The 20,470-nt window shown below is 36.1% G+C and overlaps 2 protein-coding genes across 8 annotated transcripts; both read left to right on the top strand.

Moving 5' to 3' along the window:
- Positions 1–51: 51 nt before the first annotated feature.
- On the top strand, positions 52–3,715 carry LOC139113114 (glycoprotein-N-acetylgalactosamine 3-beta-galactosyltransferase 1). 7 transcript variants are annotated; one of them, XR_011547630.1, is made up of 5 exons: positions 52–660; positions 739–1,860; positions 1,932–2,233; positions 2,492–2,800; positions 3,636–3,715. XR_011547630.1 is itself a non-coding variant. In XM_070674032.1 (5 exons), exons 3-5 carry the CDS (start codon positions 1,029–1,031, stop codon positions 2,726–2,728), a joined length of 1,371 nt encoding a protein of 456 aa, XP_070530133.1. In that variant the 5' UTR covers positions 52–160; positions 278–660; positions 739–1,028; the 3' UTR covers positions 2,729–3,107. The 7 variants fall into 7 exon arrangements, 5 of the variants coding, with proteins under 5 accessions (XP_070530133.1, XP_070530134.1, XP_070530136.1 ...); XR_011547631.1 differs by having other exon boundaries at positions 3,639–3,657; XM_070674032.1 differs by lacking the exon at positions 3,636–3,715 and having other exon boundaries at positions 52–160; positions 278–660; positions 2,492–3,107.
- On the top strand, positions 3,646–19,990 carry Hml (hemolectin). Its single transcript, XM_070674024.1, has 29 exons — positions 3,646–3,853; positions 3,997–4,149; positions 4,372–4,499; positions 4,587–4,746; positions 4,860–4,987; positions 5,071–5,166; positions 5,424–5,776; positions 6,000–6,588; positions 6,702–6,989; positions 7,096–7,526; positions 7,684–7,945; positions 8,021–8,251; positions 8,408–8,633; positions 8,719–8,924; positions 8,995–9,360; positions 9,541–9,879; positions 9,959–13,041; positions 13,120–14,480; positions 14,568–15,760; positions 15,909–16,265; positions 16,974–17,087; positions 17,174–17,395; positions 17,613–17,896; positions 18,011–18,283; positions 18,358–18,618; positions 18,720–18,872; positions 18,960–19,083; positions 19,153–19,305; positions 19,378–19,990. Exons 1-29 carry the CDS (start codon positions 3,744–3,746, stop codon positions 19,542–19,544), a joined length of 11,811 nt encoding a protein of 3,936 aa, XP_070530125.1. The 5' UTR covers positions 3,646–3,743; the 3' UTR covers positions 19,545–19,990.
- The last annotated feature ends 480 nt before the right edge of the window (positions 19,991–20,470 follow it).

Below are 20,470 nucleotides of genomic sequence, written 5' to 3'. Positions count from 1 at the left end.
ATATGCTTTTACGTGTTATCACAGAAAAATTATGATTTTTTTTTGTTACAGGTTTCTTATTTGCACTTATACATATCGAGAGATTAATTAATAATTTATGATCGACCCTCGAAGTCCGGCCCTCTCAAGTCGATTGTGGACGTGCAAAAATCGCTGAACGGTAGCAATTAATGTACTCTAGTCTATTCTAATTAACTGAATTGGCTTTTAATATATTTCAGTATATTACTGTAGTCATAAAAAAAAGTTTTTTTCAATTTTTTTGTTTCTTTTGCAGTTTGTGCATTCAAAAAATTGCAGATTATCAGATCAGCTGATTTCTGTCGGATGAAGTTAGATTGCGTCAAATTTAGGTTAAAGTGTCGAACCAACAGGTGTCTTGTTTACTTTACCTGTTGAATTCAAGAAAGGCGTTTGGTATCGTAATTATTTTTAAATTATCATATGCTACACTTATCGCAAGCTTTTATTCTTCAATGCTTCTTAATATTGTATTAAATAGAATACTATAGTTGTCTTGCGAACAATTGTGATAATAAAAGTCTTGAAAATTTTATATCGACATGAAATGTTAATCTAGGCTGTTATACTGTCGATGATTCTACGATGATTTCATTTACTTTTATCGTCAACACGCGTACAGTAAAATGTACGTTACAGGTAACATATTAATGGTTTTTACATATTATCAGCTATATATTGCAATTAAATTAAAAAGTAATAATAATTTTTTTTTAGATTTAAAATATATATTTGACGTGCAAATTGTGTTGTGTTTTTGTGGCCTGTCTTATTGGAATAATTTAGCCTTGAAAACGATATGGAAAGTAAAAAAGTAAGGCTGAAATAAGTTAATATGCACACACATCATTTGCAGCAGCAGATTTTAATGAAATAATTGAGTTAAATAGCAGTCCAATGTAATGACTGAAGGCGAATTTAACACAGTCTTTTTGATGTAGACTACTTGGCATTAGTCCTGACACAATTGGATTGGACTTTATTGAATATTTAATCGGAAGAACAAAATGCACTTTCGATTCTCAAAGCAGAAATCAATATTTTTAATTGGCTACGGAATCGGTTTTCTTCTTCCGTTACTGTTTGTTTTATTAAGAAATATATTTGTGACCGATCCAATCGTTTCAGAACCATTATTGTGGCAGCCTGAATACTATTTAAATAAAAAACCTCGTCAGGAAGAAGTCGTTTTACAGCTTTGGAAAAAGAAAAACAAAACGTCTGACCCTAATAATATTACATATCATGCCTGGTTGGTAATGAAAAGCTTGAAATTACATAAAGTTGATTTGGACAAGTACTTGTATGGCCTGCAAACCGAAGATGAGGCAAAAGAAAAAACTATAGAGTGGAATTGGTTAAAACATCGAGTATCCATTACATGTGTGGTTTTCATCGATCAGCTTAAATTAGGAAAATCAATTAAAGTTACATGGGGCAAACGTTGCAATAACATATATTTTTTTGGGCATCGTTTAAAAGACACTGAGTTACCTATTATTAATGTAGGTGTAAAAATTGTGTCCTCTTGGCAGCTGTTATGTGAAGCTATGAACTATATTTGGAACGATCTAGCAGATCAACTAGAGTGGATTATATTTGTGAAAGATGACACTATGATTATACCAGAAAATTTACGTTACATGGTTGCTCCACTGGACCACAGGCACGATTATTATTTGGGTCATCCAGTGGTTCTATGGGGTCAAGTTTACAATATCGCTCAATCTGGATATGTTCTTAGCAAAGGGGCACTAAATAAATTAATACAAATGTTCAATACTACAGAAAAATGTATCAAGGGTGGAAAATATTGGAAGAAAGAAGATTATTATCTCGGTGAGTAATACAATACTATGTAAGTTCGATAATGCATGCTTGCGATATGAATTTTCTGTTTAATTTTACAGGAAAGCATCTGTCATCCTTACATATATATCCGTCCGATACCAGAGATCAGTACTTAAGAGGTACTTTTCACGGTTATTCTTTACAGAATCTTTTATGGGGTGTGGCAAAACCAGGCTATTATTTTACACACGCTTTGTATCCAATAAAAAGGGAATGTTGCTCGCCGACATCTATAACTTTCAGCGTTGGTGAACCCGATAAAATGTACATGTTTAATTACATGTTGTATCATTTGTACGTATTGAACGGTGAGAGTCGATTTGGTAGCGTTCCTGCTAAAGTTTCAATACGCGAAGAGAATGTGAGTGTTTAACATCGTATATTTTTCTTAAAAATTCCGCCAAGTACTGAGTTAACTATATAATTTAAATAAATTTAAATTATGTAATATTAAATTAATATTATTTAATATTATTTATTTATAATAATATTAATATTATTAATATATTTAATAATATATTTAATAAAATAATATTATTTAAGTAAATTTAAATTATTCGCTAAATATGACGTGCAATAAAGTGTTATAATAATCATAAATCGTAAATTTATATTCTAGGTTTGGAGGGTTGCTCTGAAAGAAGAATTCAACATTACGCATTTGAGTGATATGTCCAGCGATGCTTATTACGAAATATGGCACTCGAGGTATTCCGAACCAGAGCAGTTAAAAATCTCGAAAAATTATCGGATGACCCCAGATGCATTAAATTGTTTATTGGCGAGTTATAAAGCAAGAAATCAATCCGCGTTTGACTGTAGAACTAAAAGCGTCGCAGATAGTACAAAAAACTGAAGTATCTACAGTTACTCCTAAAAGTATGTGGACACCAACAAAATTATATAGTGATGTATGCGGATAATGAATGTATGTATATATGTTAATTAGTCGAGTTTTCAATTTATTGTCATTAGAATTCAATGTTTTACGCACTCTAGAATCAAATTCGTCCCATAAATTTTCCATGGGATTTAGATCCAGGAACTGTGGTGGTGAATGCAAAAACTTTAGACAATTAATTAATATAAATTCTTCTTTGAATTTCTAAATCGTGTGTAGATTTGAATAAATTTGTTTAATATTTATTAATTTATTTTTCTTAATGATGTAATCGATGAAAACAAGTTCATTAACTCCAGAATTCTCAATACAGCTCTATATTATTATACCGGCATCGTGCTTAATTGTTAGTTTCAAATTATTTGGATTTAATTCTTTTTTTTTTTACGCCACACCATTATTCTTCCATTACTTCCAAATTCATTTTTAAGTGATATATTTAATATTAATTTATTTATAAGTTTTTCTAGGTAAATTATTAATCGGAAATGGCTGATAAAACTATTTCCTTTGTTATGCGTAGCATGTTTTATCGAGTTAATTAGAGGCTCATTAACGAAAGTGATAAGTTAACCATGTTCCTAAAACGTTTTCGCTAAGGCATGCTTATCACAGCATTTAAGTGATTAATCGATAATATAAATTGCTAATATAAATAGACATACAGTAAATTTAATAATTATATATTTTTTATAATAGATATCTCTTTGCTATATATTTTTAAAAATGCACACATCATAATTAATTTTGTATGTAGACATTTGATATGTACCATCGAATTTGCGACCGACTGACCTACATTTTTCATCTTTCTCGTTTATCAAGTGCAACTTGAATTTATCACTTATCCGTTTCCTTCTAGAAGTAGATATATATAAGGGCTACTCTGACTTGCGCTTTTTAAAAGTTATTTAGTCCGCGCAATTCATCTAAATCTCTTCTGGCAACGAAGTTACATCGTGCTGGCATCATGGTGCCATTGCAGATACTCAGATATTTACTCACATTGATTGTCATTGCGAACAATTTAATGCAAGGATATGGATATTCGGGAGATATGGACGCCGAAGAAGTAATGAAGTTCGTATATTGTTTATCTTTCTTTTGTAAAAACTGAAATTTTGTAATAATATACCTAAATTATAATTTGTTTTTTTTTAATTATGCAAATTATATTTAAAAATTTTGTGTTTATTTATAACGTTTGTTGTTGCCTGCATTAGGAAAGAGGATATGCTGAATGATGCGTCGGGTTCAGTGATCGACAGTTTTTACGACGTTAAAAGTAGCAAAGGAGGAAAACGTGTATTTGCAGGTGGTTGCACTCATAGACCAAATCCGCCTATAAACGGCAAAATTAAATGTTCACTAGACAGGTTTGTATTCCAAAGCTGGAATAAGAATAATATTGCTCATTTTAAATTATGTGTAAATTACTCTATAGATTAATGAACACATTTTTTTGTAATTCGCTCAGCAGATATTTGCAATTCTATGAAATATAGAAATTACACGGTATTTAATTCTACAAATAGACGTTAAATGGATGTAAAACACCTAAAAAATATACTTTAAGTACAATAACTTTTTGTTAATAGCGGCTGCATTGCGAGTTGTGCACCGGATTACAAGTTTCCCAACGGAGTTTTTCATTTGACAATTACTTGTGTCGATAAGGAATGGCACATTGGAGAAGCTGAGTGGAATTCAATACCACACTGCGAACGTACGTAACAAATTTAATTAAATATAAAAAATTTTGTAATAACAAAATATCTTTTCAATGCAAGTTATATATTAAATTTATCGATAGCGATCTGCATGCCGGAATGTTTAAATAATGGGATATGCGTCGCCCCTCATCACTGTGATTGTCCCAATCACTTTACTGGTCCGCAGTGCCAGTTCGAAGACAGACCGTGTCTGAATTATTCTCCGCCTGTGCTTAATTCTTATAAAAGATGTAACTCGAAGTAAGTTATATTATTTAGCAAACACAAAATATTGTGGCAACATTTAACTGCTGCAATATTCTGTGTTTGTTGAGTTCACATTTTTATAAATTTTTTTTCTATATTTCTTAAAGAACATGCACCATATCTTGCATGGAACATTTTACTTTTCCTGATGGTTCAATGGTTGCTAATCTGATTTGCAAGAATGGGAATTGGATGCCAACCAGAAGCGATTGGATCAACATTCCGGATTGTGAACGTATGTGTGCACGACCATCACATTTTTATATACCACGTAAAAACAAGTACACAAAATATAATTACATGATTGTATTCCTACAGCCGTGTGCGATCCACCTTGTCAAAATGGTGGTATTTGTCTGCCAATGAATGTATGCCAATGTCCCCAAAATTATCGAGGATCTCAGTGTCAATACTGTAAGTAAAAAATGTTTTTAATTTATAATTTATAGTTTTACGTATTAAATATTTATTAATTATTAAATACGCTTCTTTTGTATTATACAAAGTAAATCATAATAGATGAAAGTAAATTTTTACCGACTGAATGTTTCGTATAATATTACACAGCGTTCAGTGTAAACTAAAATTTAGTTGGTAACTGCTTGCATCCATAACGATTCACTCTGTATATTTTATCTATTTTTTGCAAATATCTAATTTATAATCGACAGCTGCTGATGTCTGCGATGCCGAGAAATTACATTTCAATGGTGGATATCACTGCAGAGATGCTGGAGAGACATATTCTTGCAGCTTATATTGTCCGCCGGGGATCAATTTCGAATTCCCAGCTTCTTCAGTTTATACTTGCAATTATGACACAGGAGTTTTTGAACCTCAACCCATACCGCAATGCAAAGTCGAAAATAATGTCAAAATTATCTCACACGGCACCTTTCATAACACTTACGTACGGGAATCGAATCATTCTTGGGCAATGGAAAACGTTTACGACACCAAAATGAAACAAGAAATTTATAATGAAAATTACAGGACTCATGGCAGCAATACATCTTTATATCCAGTAAGTATTATATATCTTGTTATTAAAAATTTGACTTATTTAATACTATTACAATTATAATAAGATATGTTTTACATGCATTATAGTAACATTTCAGCACATTGTAACGTTGTTATAATATGACTGGAATATTTTGTGTGTGCTGGAAACGTTATATGCAAAAAAATTATATTAATTTAAGTAAAAATAACATAATTAAGTCACATCATATAAAATATTACAGATTCGATTTAATACTCGTGACGATCGCGTAATGGTGTTTGAGGTAAATCGACCGAGACCGAAGACTTGTTTTATCTGGGGAAATACGCACTTCAAGACTTTCGATGATAGAGTCTACAGTTTCGAAAGCGATTGCTCACACACACTTCTACAAGATACGCAGGAAGGCGTTTGTACAATTGTAATGTTAAACAGCCCAGATTGCAAAATTGAATCAAATGGTCAGTGCTCTAGGATCGTAAAAATGTTTGTGCACGATAAGAAATACATGCTTAGCAGCGACGATGCAGGTATGCCAGTGTTTTCTAACGACAAACGATCACTGCCGATACCGGTATACTTGCCTGGAATACGCGTGGACAAGTCTGCGCATTTTATCCTCGTCTCTCTCGACTCACTGGGCGTAAAGTTGAAATGGGACGGTGCCTTATTGCTACAAATTGAGGCTTCCGAAAGTTTATGGAACAAAACAGCTGGTTTGTGTGGCACTATGAACGACGATTCAAACGACGAGTTCTTAATGAAAAGCGGAAATTATGCTAGTACCGTACCGATACTGGCAAGTTCTTGGCGCGTTTCTAATTTTGAAGGTAGTAACAATGAGTTCTAGCCACTTTATAAATCTGCTAATTATTTAATTTAAAATACCCGCATTACCATGCAGTTGTTTTTATAATTTATAATAAATATTTTTTTTTTGCAGAACCATGCGATGATTATGAAAGTGTGCAACACGCATGCGAGTCAAGAAATGAATTTATTCACGACGCCTTCCAGTTCTGCAACAAATTGCTTTCGAATGATAAATTCAAGGTTTGTTCTGATACAGTTAATTTTTCGGAGCTGACTGATGCCTGCTTATGGGACTACTGTGCGTGCAAACACGATGACAAAAGAAAGTGTGCCTGCAGTACAATGGACGTTTACGTTCGCCAATGCGCTCACAAAGGAATCGTGCGATTAAATGCATGGAGAAACGATGATACTTGTCGTGAGTCAACTGAAGAATATTTTATGCATGTTACTTGCTCGTATAATGTCACTTGCAAATTAATTTGCTTAACTTTTAAATGAATAAATATATAAATTTATTTTAGCAATTATTTGTGATGGTGGACGAGTATATATACCATGCGGTCCAAAAGTGCAAGCATCTTGCTTTTCCGGTATTGAAGCAACAGTAGAAAGTTCTGAGTGCGAAGAGGGCTGTTTCTGTCCAACGGGCACCGTAGAGCATCAAGGCAAATGTATTTCTTTGGAAGAATGTCCATGCAAATTGAGAGGTAAATTGTTTCAGCCGGGTACGAGCGTACCAAAGGGCTGCAACGTTTGCACGTGCACTTCGGGCAAGTGGACATGCACGCAGATACAATGCGGTGCTAGATGTGCTGTTTTGGGCGATCCGCATTACACTACATTCGACGGCAGGCACTATGATTTTATGGGAAAATGCAATTATTATCTGATGAAAGGAGAAAATTATTCAATTGAAAGCGAAAATGTTCCGTGCTCTGGAGCGATATCTCAGGTTAGAGATTTCTCTTTTTTGTTGAGAGAACATAACGTATTAAACTTTTTTATTTTAATTTAAACTAAAAGAAAATCACTATTTATTATTAATTGACTTATTAATTTATGTTTTAAATTAACTTCTGTATGTAATAATTTTTAATTATTTATTTCAGAATATGGGTTTTACTTCTGTAGATTCCCCGTCCTGCGTTAAAGCTATTACTATCACTTTCAGGAACACTTCATTAAAATTAAAACAGAATCGTCAAATTCTAATAAACGGTAACGAAGTAACTAAATTGCCAATGTTGATTGATGGCGCTCGAATACGAATTGCGAGCAGCATATTTGTAGTAATTCGTCTGTCGAACGCTTTAGAGATATGGTGGGATGGTATATCACGTGTTTATATTAATGCTCCCGCTGAATTTTATGGTAAATTGTTTTTATTATAATATGAATTATTTAAATTATTATCTTTTTAATGAATATCGAATTATGATCGTTCAGGTCAAACGAAAGGACTTTGTGGCACGTTTACCGAAAATCAGAAAGACGATTTTATAACACCTGATGGTGATGTTGAGTTTGCGGCTATTGCTTTCGCAAATAAATGGAAGACGAGCGAATATTGCGCTGACGAGTCTGAGAGTGAACCGAAGCATCCCTGTGAGCTAAATCCTCAAAAGCGAGCGATCGCGGAAGAATATTGCTCCAAGATACACAGCAATATTTTCTCAAGTATAAAATTACTATTTAACATTACTGTCGGTTCCTACCCCTATATACTTTAAATGTTAATTACACAGAATCGTATTTATAAAAATAAATTAATAAAATTACTATATTAACGTAGTATCGCGAATCATATTCTTAAATTTATTTTTTTCACTTTAGATTGCCATTGGTACGTCGATCCAACGGAATTTTACCGAGATTGTGTGTATGACATGTGCGCGTGCGACAGTGATATAAAATCCTGTCTTTGTCCTATGCTAGCGGCATATTCAAAAGATTGCGCGGCGCTAGGCGTGAAACTTTCTTGGCGCACCGAAATCGGCGAATGTAAAATTCATTGTGGCGGCGGACAAACTTATCAAATCTGTGGAAATAGCTGCTCAAGGTAGCACGTTGTAATATATTTATAACTGTACTTATTTTTTGAATTGCTATTTATACATCTAATTTGCATGTCTTAATCTATACAGATCGTGTGCAGACATCTCTTTTTATCGAGACTGCAGGCAGGAATGCGTTGAAGGCTGCAATTGTCCGGACGGTCAAACGCTAGACGTGAACGGCGAGTGCATTCCGATCGCTCAGTGTCCCTGTGTGTATGCTGATCGTGAATACAAACCAAATTATCGAGAAATTCGTCCAGGCACGAAGGGACAAGAATTATGCTTTTGCATAAGTTAGTATTAGAATCGAAATTTTCTCTAGATAATTTTTATAATACAAAATTTTAATTCTTGGTTCTACAGACGGCGTATGGGAGTGCCGATTAGCAACATCAAGTGAGATTCAGGAATATCCACCAATTACGGAGCTGTTATCTGTTTGTCAAACCAGCAAGCATCTAGAGCTGACGGACTGTGAGCCTGTGAAGCAGAGAACGTGTAGTAACATGCACGTACAGAACGACCAAACGCCTTTAGCGTGCACATCTGGTTGTATTTGCAAATCTGGATACGTTTTGAACGTGCCGAATGGCATATGCATTAAAGAAGAAGATTGTCCCTGTCATCACGGTGGAAAGAGTTATACACAAGGCTCAGTTATACAAGCCGAATGTAACACTTGCACGTGCGAAGATACTAAGTGGAAGTGCACGGATAGAGTTTGCGCGGGTGATTTTTTTGTTCATTTACACGTTATTATTAACTATTTTTTGTTATTTTAATAATTGTGTTTAAGAGACACAACTAATTACTAAGCGCTCAGTAATTTTTTTTTATTACAATTGACTTCTACTTGTTGTTATTTCCATCTTGTGTAATGTATCATATTAATAGATTTTTTTTTTGCAGGAGTTTGTTCTGTGTGGGGCGATTCACATTATAAAACATTTGATGGCAAAGAATACGATTTCCAAGGTGTATGTGACTACGTTCTAGTGAAGAGTGCACTGAACGAGGAAGATTGTTTTGACGTCTCGATTCAGAACGTACCTTGCGGTACAAATGGAGTTACGTGCTCGAAATCAGTCAAGCTCGCGATTGGCAGCGGTAAACAACAGGAAGAGCTTATTCTAACAAAAGGGAAACCGTTGCCTAAGGGACTTTTTAAGAGATTGTTAATAAGAACCGCCGGTCTTTTTGTGTTTGTCGACGTGCCAGATTTAGGACTAGTGCTGCAATGGGACAAAGGTAAGAGTTGTGCACAAATTATCGAAATATAAATCAGTCGATGCTTTGAAAAGTTTACACTCGATTAATTTTTTATCAGGTACCAGAGTATATATAAGATTAAATCCGGAATGGAAAGGCCGCACAATGGGTTTGTGCGGTGATTACAATAATAATGCCGAGGATGATTTTAAAACACCGTCCGGTGGAATATCCGAAGCTTCCGTCAATCTCTTTGGGGACTCGTGGAAGAAAGATCTGTTTTGTCCCGAGCCAAAGAACATGCAAGATGATGCTTGTGAGCAAAATCCGGAACGTAAACTGTGGTCGTTACGCCAATGCGATGTACTCAAATCGCCATTATTTTTGCCCTGTCATTCAGAAGTCGAAGTAGAACCGTATCTACGAAATTGCATTTTTGACACGTGTAGCTGCGACGCCGGCGGCGATTGCGAATGCCTGTGTACGGCGTTGGCCGCATACGCACACGAATGTAATTTGCGAGGTGTCCCCGTGAAGTGGCGAACGCAACAACTCTGCCCGTTGCAATGTGATGAAAAATGCAGTACATATTCGCCCTGTATTTCGACTTGTCCACGTGAAACATGTGACAATTCTATGATTGTAAGAGACAGTTCGCATCTGTGCATGGAAGATATTTGTGTAGAAGGCTGCCAGTTTCAGCCCTGCCCGGAGGGCCAGGTATATCGAGACGCCAATTACACCGAATGTATAGCCAAGTCGACGTGCGCGAAACCTTACTGCATTGAGTTGAATGGTGTGACGTATTACGAGGGTGATAAAATCAGTGGCGATGACTGCCACAGTTGCTTCTGCAGTCGCGGAAAAGTAATTTGTAAAGGAGAAGCTTGTGTCAGCATCACCACTACTGCTAAAACTATTTTCGACCCTTTGACAGAGCCTCAAAAATGCGTGGACGGTTGGACTACGTGGATTAACAAAAATCCAATGATAAAAGGCAAGAAGTTTTTAGACGTAGAACCGCTGCCTAGTTTGATGGATTTCGCCAATGCAAACGGAGATGCAGTTTGTGATAAACAATATATAATTGACATAAAATGCAGATCTGTTAAGGATCACTTGAGCCCGAAGGAGACTGGCTTAGATGTAGAGTGCAGCCTGCAGCGTGGTTTATATTGTCAATCACATCCGAGTCTTCCTTGCATTGATTTTGAGATTAGCGTGTTATGCCGGTGTTCTGAGCCGATTACATATAATATCGAAAATGCGACGACAGAAGCTAGTACTGAGAAGAAACAAAATTTTGAATGCGACGTGGCGCAGCCTAATTTGCCACACCCGACGAGCTGTCAACTTTTTTATCAGTGTGTTCTTACATTGACGGGATATAAGCTAGTGGAAAAATCTTGTGGTCCTGGCACTCTTTACAATTCAGAGATCCATGTGTGCGATTGGCCTACGGAAGTTTTACGTACACGACCGGAGTGTTCAGGTGCGTTAGGGCAAACTACGCAAGCCAGCGGAAAAATCGAGTGGAGCAGCAATACTGGCAACCGCTACGAGAACACGTTGTCGACTACGGTGAAGAAAATCGTGACGACCACGCATGTATGTCGGGACGGAGAAACGTGGAGCGAATGCGCAATTCAATGTGACAGAACGTGTCAATATTATAATTATATTTTGATAACTCAGGGGCACTGCAACGAAAGTATCGATTGTATTTCCGGATGCGTTTCGACTGATCGGCCAATCTGTCTCTCGCACATGTTTTGGAGAGATGGAAATACTTGCGTAGAAGCGAGCCACTGTTCTTGTAGATCTCACGACGGAAGCTCAGTCGCACCTGGCGCTATCAAAAAAGAATCCGATTGCGAAACCTGTCAATGTATTAATAATTATTACACATGCGACACTACTTTCTGCAACAAGAATTCGAGTCAACAAGTGACGATGGATGCAAGAGAAGGACCGGAAGCAACTGTTACCTCGCCATCCATCAATAAGGAAACGATTGTTCTATATAGTACGGTTACTCCACCCGAGGAGTGTAACTATGCTAACTATGTACCGTTGATACAAAATTTACGGAAGGAAGTGACTATCCGCACTAGCAGCAGTAAATATGCCATTTTACGATCTGAAGATTTGTTAATACAAACGGTAGAAACAATGCTGTTGCCTAAAAAATTCTGGGAACCAGAAATGATAAATTCAGGTCAGTGGCTTGATATTGAGTTTGATAAACCGGAGCCAATATATGGAGTGATTCTGCAAGGCGGCGTTGTCGAGAATAAATTCGTAACGAGTTACAAGGTGCTCTTCTCAGAAAACGGCCAAACTTTTTCGTATGTACTTGATCATGAAAAGCAGCCGCGCGTGTTCAGAGGGCCCGTCGATCACGTTCAATCTGTAAGAGAGATATTTTATCAGCCGGTCGAAGCGAAGGTTATCCGCATTACTCCGTTGACGTGGCACAACGGAATTGCAGTCAAGGTGGAATTGTTAGGCTGCAGTAATCACGTAACGACGACAACGAAGGCAACGATTTCTGAAAAAACTGCCAGACCAACATGCGAAGACTCAATGGGACTGGACGACGGACTGATGGCCTTACAACAGGTTTCGGTGTCGAGCTCGTCGTATCTAGTTCAAAACCTTCGACTATCCGCGGAAGGCGCATGGCGCGCGACTTTAGACAATCCTTATCAATACGTTCAGTTCAACTTTTTGGAGGCTCGGACGCTGACCGGAATTATAACCAAGGGTGGCGACGACGCTTGGACGACTGCTTACAAAATATTTTACAGTAACGACGAACGTCATTGGAATCCGATCGTCGACGAGAATGGAGATGAAAAGATATTCCTCGGTAATTTTGACGCGAAAACTCAGCGAACAAATTTCTTTGAAAGACCTTTGCACGCAAAGTTTTTAAGGATACAGCCTGTCAAATGGCATAATCACGTCGCGTTGAGAGCCGAAATTCTGGGCTGTTATTTAGCGTATCCTGTGTTGGCAACGTCGACATTGGTCCCGGAATCGACAACGACGTTATTCGATCGAGAATGCAACGTATGCGAAGGGATCAATGAAATGCTAAACGATGTTTGTAGATGCGAGGATCCTAGCTGGTGGGACGGAGAGTCCTGCGTACCGAAACGAGAGTGTCCCTGCGTGGTTGGGCATGTTTCTTATGCGGTAATAAAAATTAATAAAAATAACGATAACAATACTTATTAACATTTGCAACAAAATAATAATTAACGTTTATTACAGGTAGGCAGCATGTACGAGACCGATGATTGTCAGCAATGCGTATGCTCTATCGGTGGAATAGCTTCGTGCTTACCGAAAAAGTGCGAGCCTTGCGCGGGATCGGGTCTGCGGTCTGTCGTCGGTGAATTGTGCACCTGTCTTTGCAAACCTTGTCCAGAAGGAACCAGGCATTGCCCTACAAGCAACGTGTGCGTGAATGAAACCCTATGGTGCAACGGTATTCAAGATTGTCCAGATGACGAAATAAATTGTCTAAAAGTAACTTTCACGACGCCTATCACTGTCGAGCAATCGCTAGAAACAATCACCGAAAAAACCACAATTATCGGTTCTACTCAAACTAGCTTATTACCATGCGAAGAACCGATTTGTCCATCGGGCTACAGAATAGTTTTTAAAAAGATTTCTTACCGCTACGCCCAGCCAAAACACGGTGTTAAAACGAACATAAAATCTAAAAATCACAAAGATTTTACAAAGGGACGCAAGAAGCCATTCTATAATCATTCGATAAAAAATCAGACTCCTCAATTAACAGAGAATGTTCAATGCCCGGAATTTATTTGCGTGCCTACTAAGCCTCCTATTTATCCTAATGAGAAGCCGAAACAGTGTCCGGAAGCACTTTGTCCTCCACAGTATGAGGTAGTGTACGAGAAAATAAGCATGTATAAGATGCGCAAGTGTCCGAAGTACGCTTGCCGATTGTTATCTCTCCAAGAGGCGGTATGCAACGTCACAGGCAGAACATTTAATACATTTGACAATATGGAATACAAGTACGATATCTGTAATCACATTCTAGCCCGAGACATGTACGACAACGAGTGGTATGTTACGTTAGAGAAGCTGTGTATTGACTCACACGGACAGCAAGAGTGTACGCGAGTTCTCGTAATAATGCTGAACGAGCGTGCAATTGTACTATATCCTGATCTTCACGCGGACATTGACGAGTACACTTTTACGGCCGAGCAAGTCGCGCGATTCGGAAATCGATTGTCTAGCTTTAAACTTTCACGCACTGGCGACAAAATTATTTTTATCTCACATCATTATGGATTCTGGGTGATCTGGGACTCGGGTGCGAACGTGAAAATCGGCGTTGTCGCTAAATTGATTGGCCGTGTGGACGGTCTGTGCGGATACTTCGACGGTGACATCAGGAACGATCGTCAGACACCTGAAGGTACACAAGCTAGGAGTACCGTTCAATTTGGAGATAGCTGGGCGATGGAAAACACGGAATGCGATCTACACGTGTGTCCACGTAACGTTCAGGAACAGGCTTGGACGATCTGTAATTCTGTGAAAAGTCCGACGCTTTTGAACGCGTGCTCTGCAGCTGTCGACATTAACAGGTAGCTTAAAAATTTTACTGTTGTACTTTATGAAAACTTATTTGACTTACTGTATATCTATGTGTAATTTTATTGCTATTACTCTAGGTTTATATCTCACTGCGTGGAGAGCGTGTGCTCCTGCTTACAAACTTCGAATAGCTCTTACGAAGATTGCCGATGTCGTTTGTTAACGAGCTTTGTTGGCGAGTGCGGCGCTGCTAGAGGTTCTGACGACCAATTATCCGACTGGAGAACCGCTTACGACTGTCCTGCGAGCTGTCAGCCACCGTTCGTTCATCGAGATTGCTTCCGTAACAAATGCGAAATCACTTGCGATAATCTGCACGAAGTCGAACCATGCTCGCCAATGCGGGGTGTTTGTTTTTCCGGCTGCTTTTGTCCCGACGGTTTAGTACGCCGGAATAATGAATGCGTGCCACCAGCACAGTGTCGAGATTGCGTATGCGACAGTCTCGGCGATGCTAAATTTATCGGCTTTAATCGCAAAGACTTCAGATTTGCTGGCAATTGCACCTATCTACTTTCAGGAAATATCGCTCGAAATACAAAGAGTCCGGATGAAACTCGCGCATATCAGATTTTTATTACCAACGGGTATTGTACTGCTGGTACATGCACGGAAATCCTTACGCTGCTTTATGAGAAGCACGTAGTGCAAATCAAACGTGCAGAATACTCGAAAAGTCTGCGAGTAATAATTGATGATTTTCAAGTAGAACAATTACCGCACAATCGCACGTGGATTATTCTGGATCAAATATCTATTGGAAATGTAGCTCTGCTCATACCGTCCGTTCAATTGGAACTCGTTATCTTTCAGCAAAATTTGGCGTTAACTCTAAAACTTCCCTCGCATATTTTTAGCGATGATACTGAAGGTTTATGCGGCAATTGCAACGCCGATACCGAAAGTGATTTCGAAAAACGCGACGGAGGGACCACGAATGACGCCGAGGAATTCGGCAAATCCTGGCTGATCGAAAATTTACCAGCGCACTTGGGCCTGAACAATCAGATGTGTTCGAGTAATCGTCAACCTCAGTGCATACCCCCGCCAGAGGAACAAGATCTATGCAAAAAGCTTCTAGATTTAGCAGTATTCAAACAATGTTATAGCATTGTCGATCCAAAACCATATTTAGACTGCTGTCATGACGCCTTGTGCACTGGTGGAAACTACTGCGATAGTTTAGAGATGTATGCAAGGAAATGTTTGGAGGCTGGTTTGTGTATAAATTGGAGAACGAATGAAATCTGCCCTTACGAGTGTCCTACGAGTAAGCGCCTATTTCATATTTTAATTATTACATTTGTATTAACTAAACAAAATAAATTATATAAAGAATTAATAATTGTTGAATAACAAATATTAAAAAAAATATTTTTAAGTATATTTTTTATATATTAAATGAATTTGTTATTTAGATCTTGTCTATCAAGCATGCGGATCCAGTTGCAAAGAAACGTGTGATACTGTTAATAATTCAGACAATTTGAAATGCACAACATCTACTCCCATTGAAGGATGCTTTTGCCCAGAAGATTACATATTCTATAACGGTTCCTGCATATTGAAGAAAAATTGTTTTATTTGTGATAAGGATGGTCATATACAAGGAGATATCTGGTATCCTGATAAATGCACCAAATGCGATTGCAATAATGGAGTTGTAAACTGTCACACAATAGAATGTCCTGTGTTAGATACGATCTGCGAAAAAAATATGACACCAGTACTTATTAATGGAACGGAAGAAAAATGTTGTGCAAAATATTTATGTAGTGAGTTAATATACAGAGTGTTTTTTAATATATTTATTTCAGCGCTCGGAATTAGTAGCTTAGTTCGGCCGATTTCTGATTGTCTCCGCCTTCGGTCCCTCACTATCGCTCGAAGCTCGACGGCCGGCTGCCGATCGCCCGCGAGACGCTTTAACTTAGGAGCGTGATATATTTATATTCACGTTAGAGTCATACACTTTATTAAATAATTTAAAAAATTCTTTTTCTTAATTAATAATTCATATAATTACATATTACTAATTTCTTATTATTAACATTTTTATTATTTTAATAATTATTTTACTGTGTAGCCGAGTTTCAAACATATAAAATTATATATATTAAAATACATTTTTATATGTTTGAAACTCGGCTACACAGTAAAATAATTATTGAAATAATAAAAATGTTAATAATAAGAAATTAGTAATATATAATTATATGAATTATTAATTAAGAAAAAGAATTTTTTTACTTATTTAATAAAGTGTATGATTCTAACGTGAATATAAATATATCACGCTCCTAAGTTAAAGCGTCTCGCGGGCGATCGGCAGCCGACCGTCGAGCTTCGAGCGATAGTAGGAGACCGGAGGCGGAGACAATCAAAAATCGGTCGAACTAAGCTACTAATTCCGAGCGCTGATTTACTTATTAGTACTGCAAATTAATATTTAAAAAACTAACAATATATATTGTTTTATGAAGCTCCAAAGCCGACAGCACCAACAATATGTGTAGAGTCACAAGAGCCGGAATGTGGCTTTGGCCAGATAATGAAAGCGATTATCGACGATAGTGGTTGTCACAAATTTATATGCCGTACGTATGATATAATCACTTTATATATATATAATAATTTTATCTATTTCTTATTGCAAGATACATAATATTGCACGTAATTTTAGAATGCCTGCCCTCAAACGAGTGTCCTACTTTCGACAATTTTACAAACGACGTCGAGCAGTTGCAACCTGGTTTTACGATGGTAATGAATACATCTGGTTGCTGTCCGCGACCAACTAAAATATGCAATCCAGAAACTTGTTCCACTGCACCGAACTGTCCGGATTACTACAATGTTGTTCCAATAATGCCTCTTGATAGTTGCTGCCCCACTTATGAATGTGGTATAGTTTTTTTTTGAGAATTATTTGTGCTTTTTACTAAATTGTATACACGGGCGTTAGAAAATTAAAAATAATTAAAAGTTTTTTAAATATAATTTAAAATAATGTAAAATTTTCTTTTAAAAATTAATATTCTTAAAATTACGATTTTTTAATTTATATAATTCTATAATATATCGATTTTATTGCTACTTTTATTATTTTACTTACATTTTAGTACCTCCAAAAGATGTGTGCCTTTATACAACTAACGAAAACCAAGCCGAACAACGAATAGTAACAAAGAAAGTCGGGGAAGAGTGGAAAGATGGTAAATGTACAACGTGTGTGTGCGAAAATTCAAATAAAAGTCCTAAAACGAACTGCTTAATCACGGAATGTTCAAATATGAGTGTACATCCTGATATGAACAATTACGTATTAGAAGAAGTACTTTTAGAGGATAAATGCTGTCCAATCTTTGAACGTACTGCCTGCAAATGGAAAGACAAAATATACCATGTAAGAACATTTCGAATTCACGTATATGCACATCGTAATTCTTTTAATACTGTTATTAAAATACAATATACATTTATAATAAATTATTTCCAATTTATGTTATTAATATTACAGGTTGGCGAAAGTTGGAAGCCTAATATTGAAAATCCTTGCCTTACAATGCAATGTACCAAAGAATCAAATGGTATTCAAGTATTAAATAAAATCCAAGAATGTAATACTACTTGTGACTACGGATATGAGTATCAAGAATCTAATGATGTAAACTGCTGTGGTACTTGTATCCAAGTTGCATGTATTATTGAAGGCATGCTTAAATATATCGGCGAGCAATGGTACTCTGATGATTATTGTATAACATATTTTTGTGCATCCACAAATGGAAGTGTAAGATTATTGTCATGATGCAATTATTAACAAAATTATGAATTAGTTTTAATTGTACGAAATTTCATTTTTAGGTATATCTACAAGCAACCACTGAGACTTGTCTAGACGCTGATCCGCAGGTGGAATCCGATTTCGTGATAGAAACACGCAAAATTTTAGGGAAATGCTGTCCAGAAATTGTTAAAGTAGCTTGTCGCAATGATAAAGAAATATATAAACCTGGGGAAACGTGGAAATCTCTCACCGACAACTGTGTTATTGAAACATGCGTGAATGGCCCGAATATAACAAAGCGGAAAGAGATTGAAGTGTGTTCCAAACAATGTGCTCAAGTAAGAATATTTTCCATTGCACGCATAACGTGTCGTCGATAATTACATTTATTATATTATATTAAAATGTTTCGTTAATATGACAATGATCAATTTTCAAGGGATGGTCGTATCAGGAACCAGAAAGTGACAAATGTTGTGGAGAATGCAAACAAACGTTTTGTGTACTTGAAGATATTCTATACGCGCCTGGAATGACATGGTTGTCCGATGACAATTGTACCATTTACACGTGTACGGAAACTAATAAACAGGCAAGTTATTTCTTAAAAAAAAAAAAAATTTAATTGATAGTTATTAATTTTTTAATTTTTTATTTTATTACTGTATAATCATTTTAGCTATCTCTTGCTACAAGTCTAGTCGTTTGTCCAGATGTAACAGATTGTCCCAACGAATTAATTTATCGTGATCAATGCTGTAAACGATGTAACATGAGTATTAATATAAAAGATCAAGTTAAAGGTAAGTATTTTTTATTTAGTCACGCGATTACTGTAAATAAATTATTATTTTTTTATTACTATTCTGCAGAAACATGTGAGGAAATTATTGTGAATGCAAACAATACTATAGGCATGCTGGTTGTAAATCATCCATTCCACGGAAAATGTAAAAATATAGATCCTATTGAGGGCGTTAAACGGTGTAGTGGATCGTGCCAGTCTTCAACATTTTTCGACAGTGGTAACAGTAAAAACTTAAGTTAAACATTTCTGTTGCATTTTGTTTCTCTTATCTCATTTTTTTCTTACACAGAAAATTGGAATCAAGTGAACGACTGTCAATGCTGTCAAGTTAAGGAATACGTGTACATTATTATCAATTTGACATGCGAAGACGGTAGAAAATTGAAGAAACAGTTACCAATACCGCGCTCTTGCTCTTGTCAAAATTGTACTTCCTCGGACATTAAACATTTTTAATATTTAACGCAAGAGAATGAGGAAAAGAAAGCAAATAATATTAAAGAATTCATTATTTTAGATCGTTAATTAAAAATATCAAATTGAAGAGCTTGTGGAAAATTTTAATGATTTATTTTCTAAAGAAGTATTCACTGTTATGCATGTAAGTTATAATAAATATATATTTAAAAATTATATGCTATTCTAAAATTATAAATATATAAAACAATTTTATTTTGTTTTTACGAATACATTAATGTACTTCGTTATTTTTATATTTAGAATCTCTCTATGTATTGTAAATTAAATGAGAAAAATTAATTTTCTGTATTAGATCAACTAGACTCGATGATTAATCTGTTAGATTATCATTATATTATAAGAATATTATTAACATTAATTTATAATAACATTTTATATTGTAACAAACATAGTAAGAAATATATTCTTTTTTTATTTTAAAACATATTGCATTTATCATTTAAACATACTAGAAGAAACCATGCGCACGCTACGCGCGCGTTGTTTTTTGAGAAACCCCAAATTTAAACTACAAAAAAAAATTTTACGACTCACCAATCTGCATGAACTTCAGCGGAGTTGTGGAGTTCTGCCGGTGACTGTAACATAAAATTAAACATATTATTGTAGACATGTTAATATTTAAATTAATGTAAAAGTAAAGCTTTATTAAAAAAAAATTTTCTAAAAAGAAAAAAATTTATATTTACCTAAAAGTTGCTCCGCTGATGCAGGATGTCCTTCCTGGACCTGCTCCTCCTCTCAGATGCGACGTGACGAGCCATCCTTCCGCGCACTAGACATTCGCGAACGCGCCCGGATCAATTACTATCGTGAAAATTACTAAACACTTTCACACGTTATTTTTTGGAACTCCCGGAAAAAGATAATTGTAAAAATAAAACGCCCGACAACTAACGGCA

Source organism: Cardiocondyla obscurior, linkage group LG02 (assembly GCF_019399895.1).
Source record: "Cardiocondyla obscurior isolate alpha-2009 linkage group LG02, Cobs3.1, whole genome shotgun sequence".
In the NCBI taxonomy this organism is placed as follows: Eukaryota; Metazoa; Arthropoda; class Insecta; order Hymenoptera; family Formicidae; genus Cardiocondyla; species Cardiocondyla obscurior.
Note: the sequence above shows the minus strand (reverse complement) of the source record. Positions and strands in the feature narration are given on the sequence as shown.

What these genes read in the sequence shown, in the direction of transcription:
- LOC139113114 (XM_070674032.1), top strand. Translation starts at nt 1,029, where the DNA reads ATGCACTTTCGATTCTCAAAGCAGAAATCAATATTTTTAATTGGCTAC. An exon ending in GAAAGAAGATTATTATCTCG is followed by an intron (nt 1,861 to 1,931) that starts GTGAGTAATACA and finishes TTAATTTTACAG; the next exon opens with GAAAGCATCTGTCATCCTTA. An exon ending in TTTCAATACGCGAAGAGAAT is followed by an intron (nt 2,234 to 2,491) that starts GTGAGTGTTTAA and finishes TTTATATTCTAG; the next exon opens with GTTTGGAGGGTTGCTCTGAA.
- Hml (XM_070674024.1), top strand. Translation starts at nt 3,744, where the DNA reads ATGGTGCCATTGCAGATACTCAGATATTTACTCACATTGATTGTCATT. An exon ending in GACGCCGAAGAAGTAATGAA is followed by an intron (nt 3,854 to 3,996) that starts GTTCGTATATTG and finishes TGCCTGCATTAG; the next exon opens with GAAAGAGGATATGCTGAATG. An exon ending in TATAAAAGATCAAGTTAAAG is followed by an intron (nt 19,084 to 19,152) that starts GTAAGTATTTTT and finishes ACTATTCTGCAG; the next exon opens with AAACATGTGAGGAAATTATT.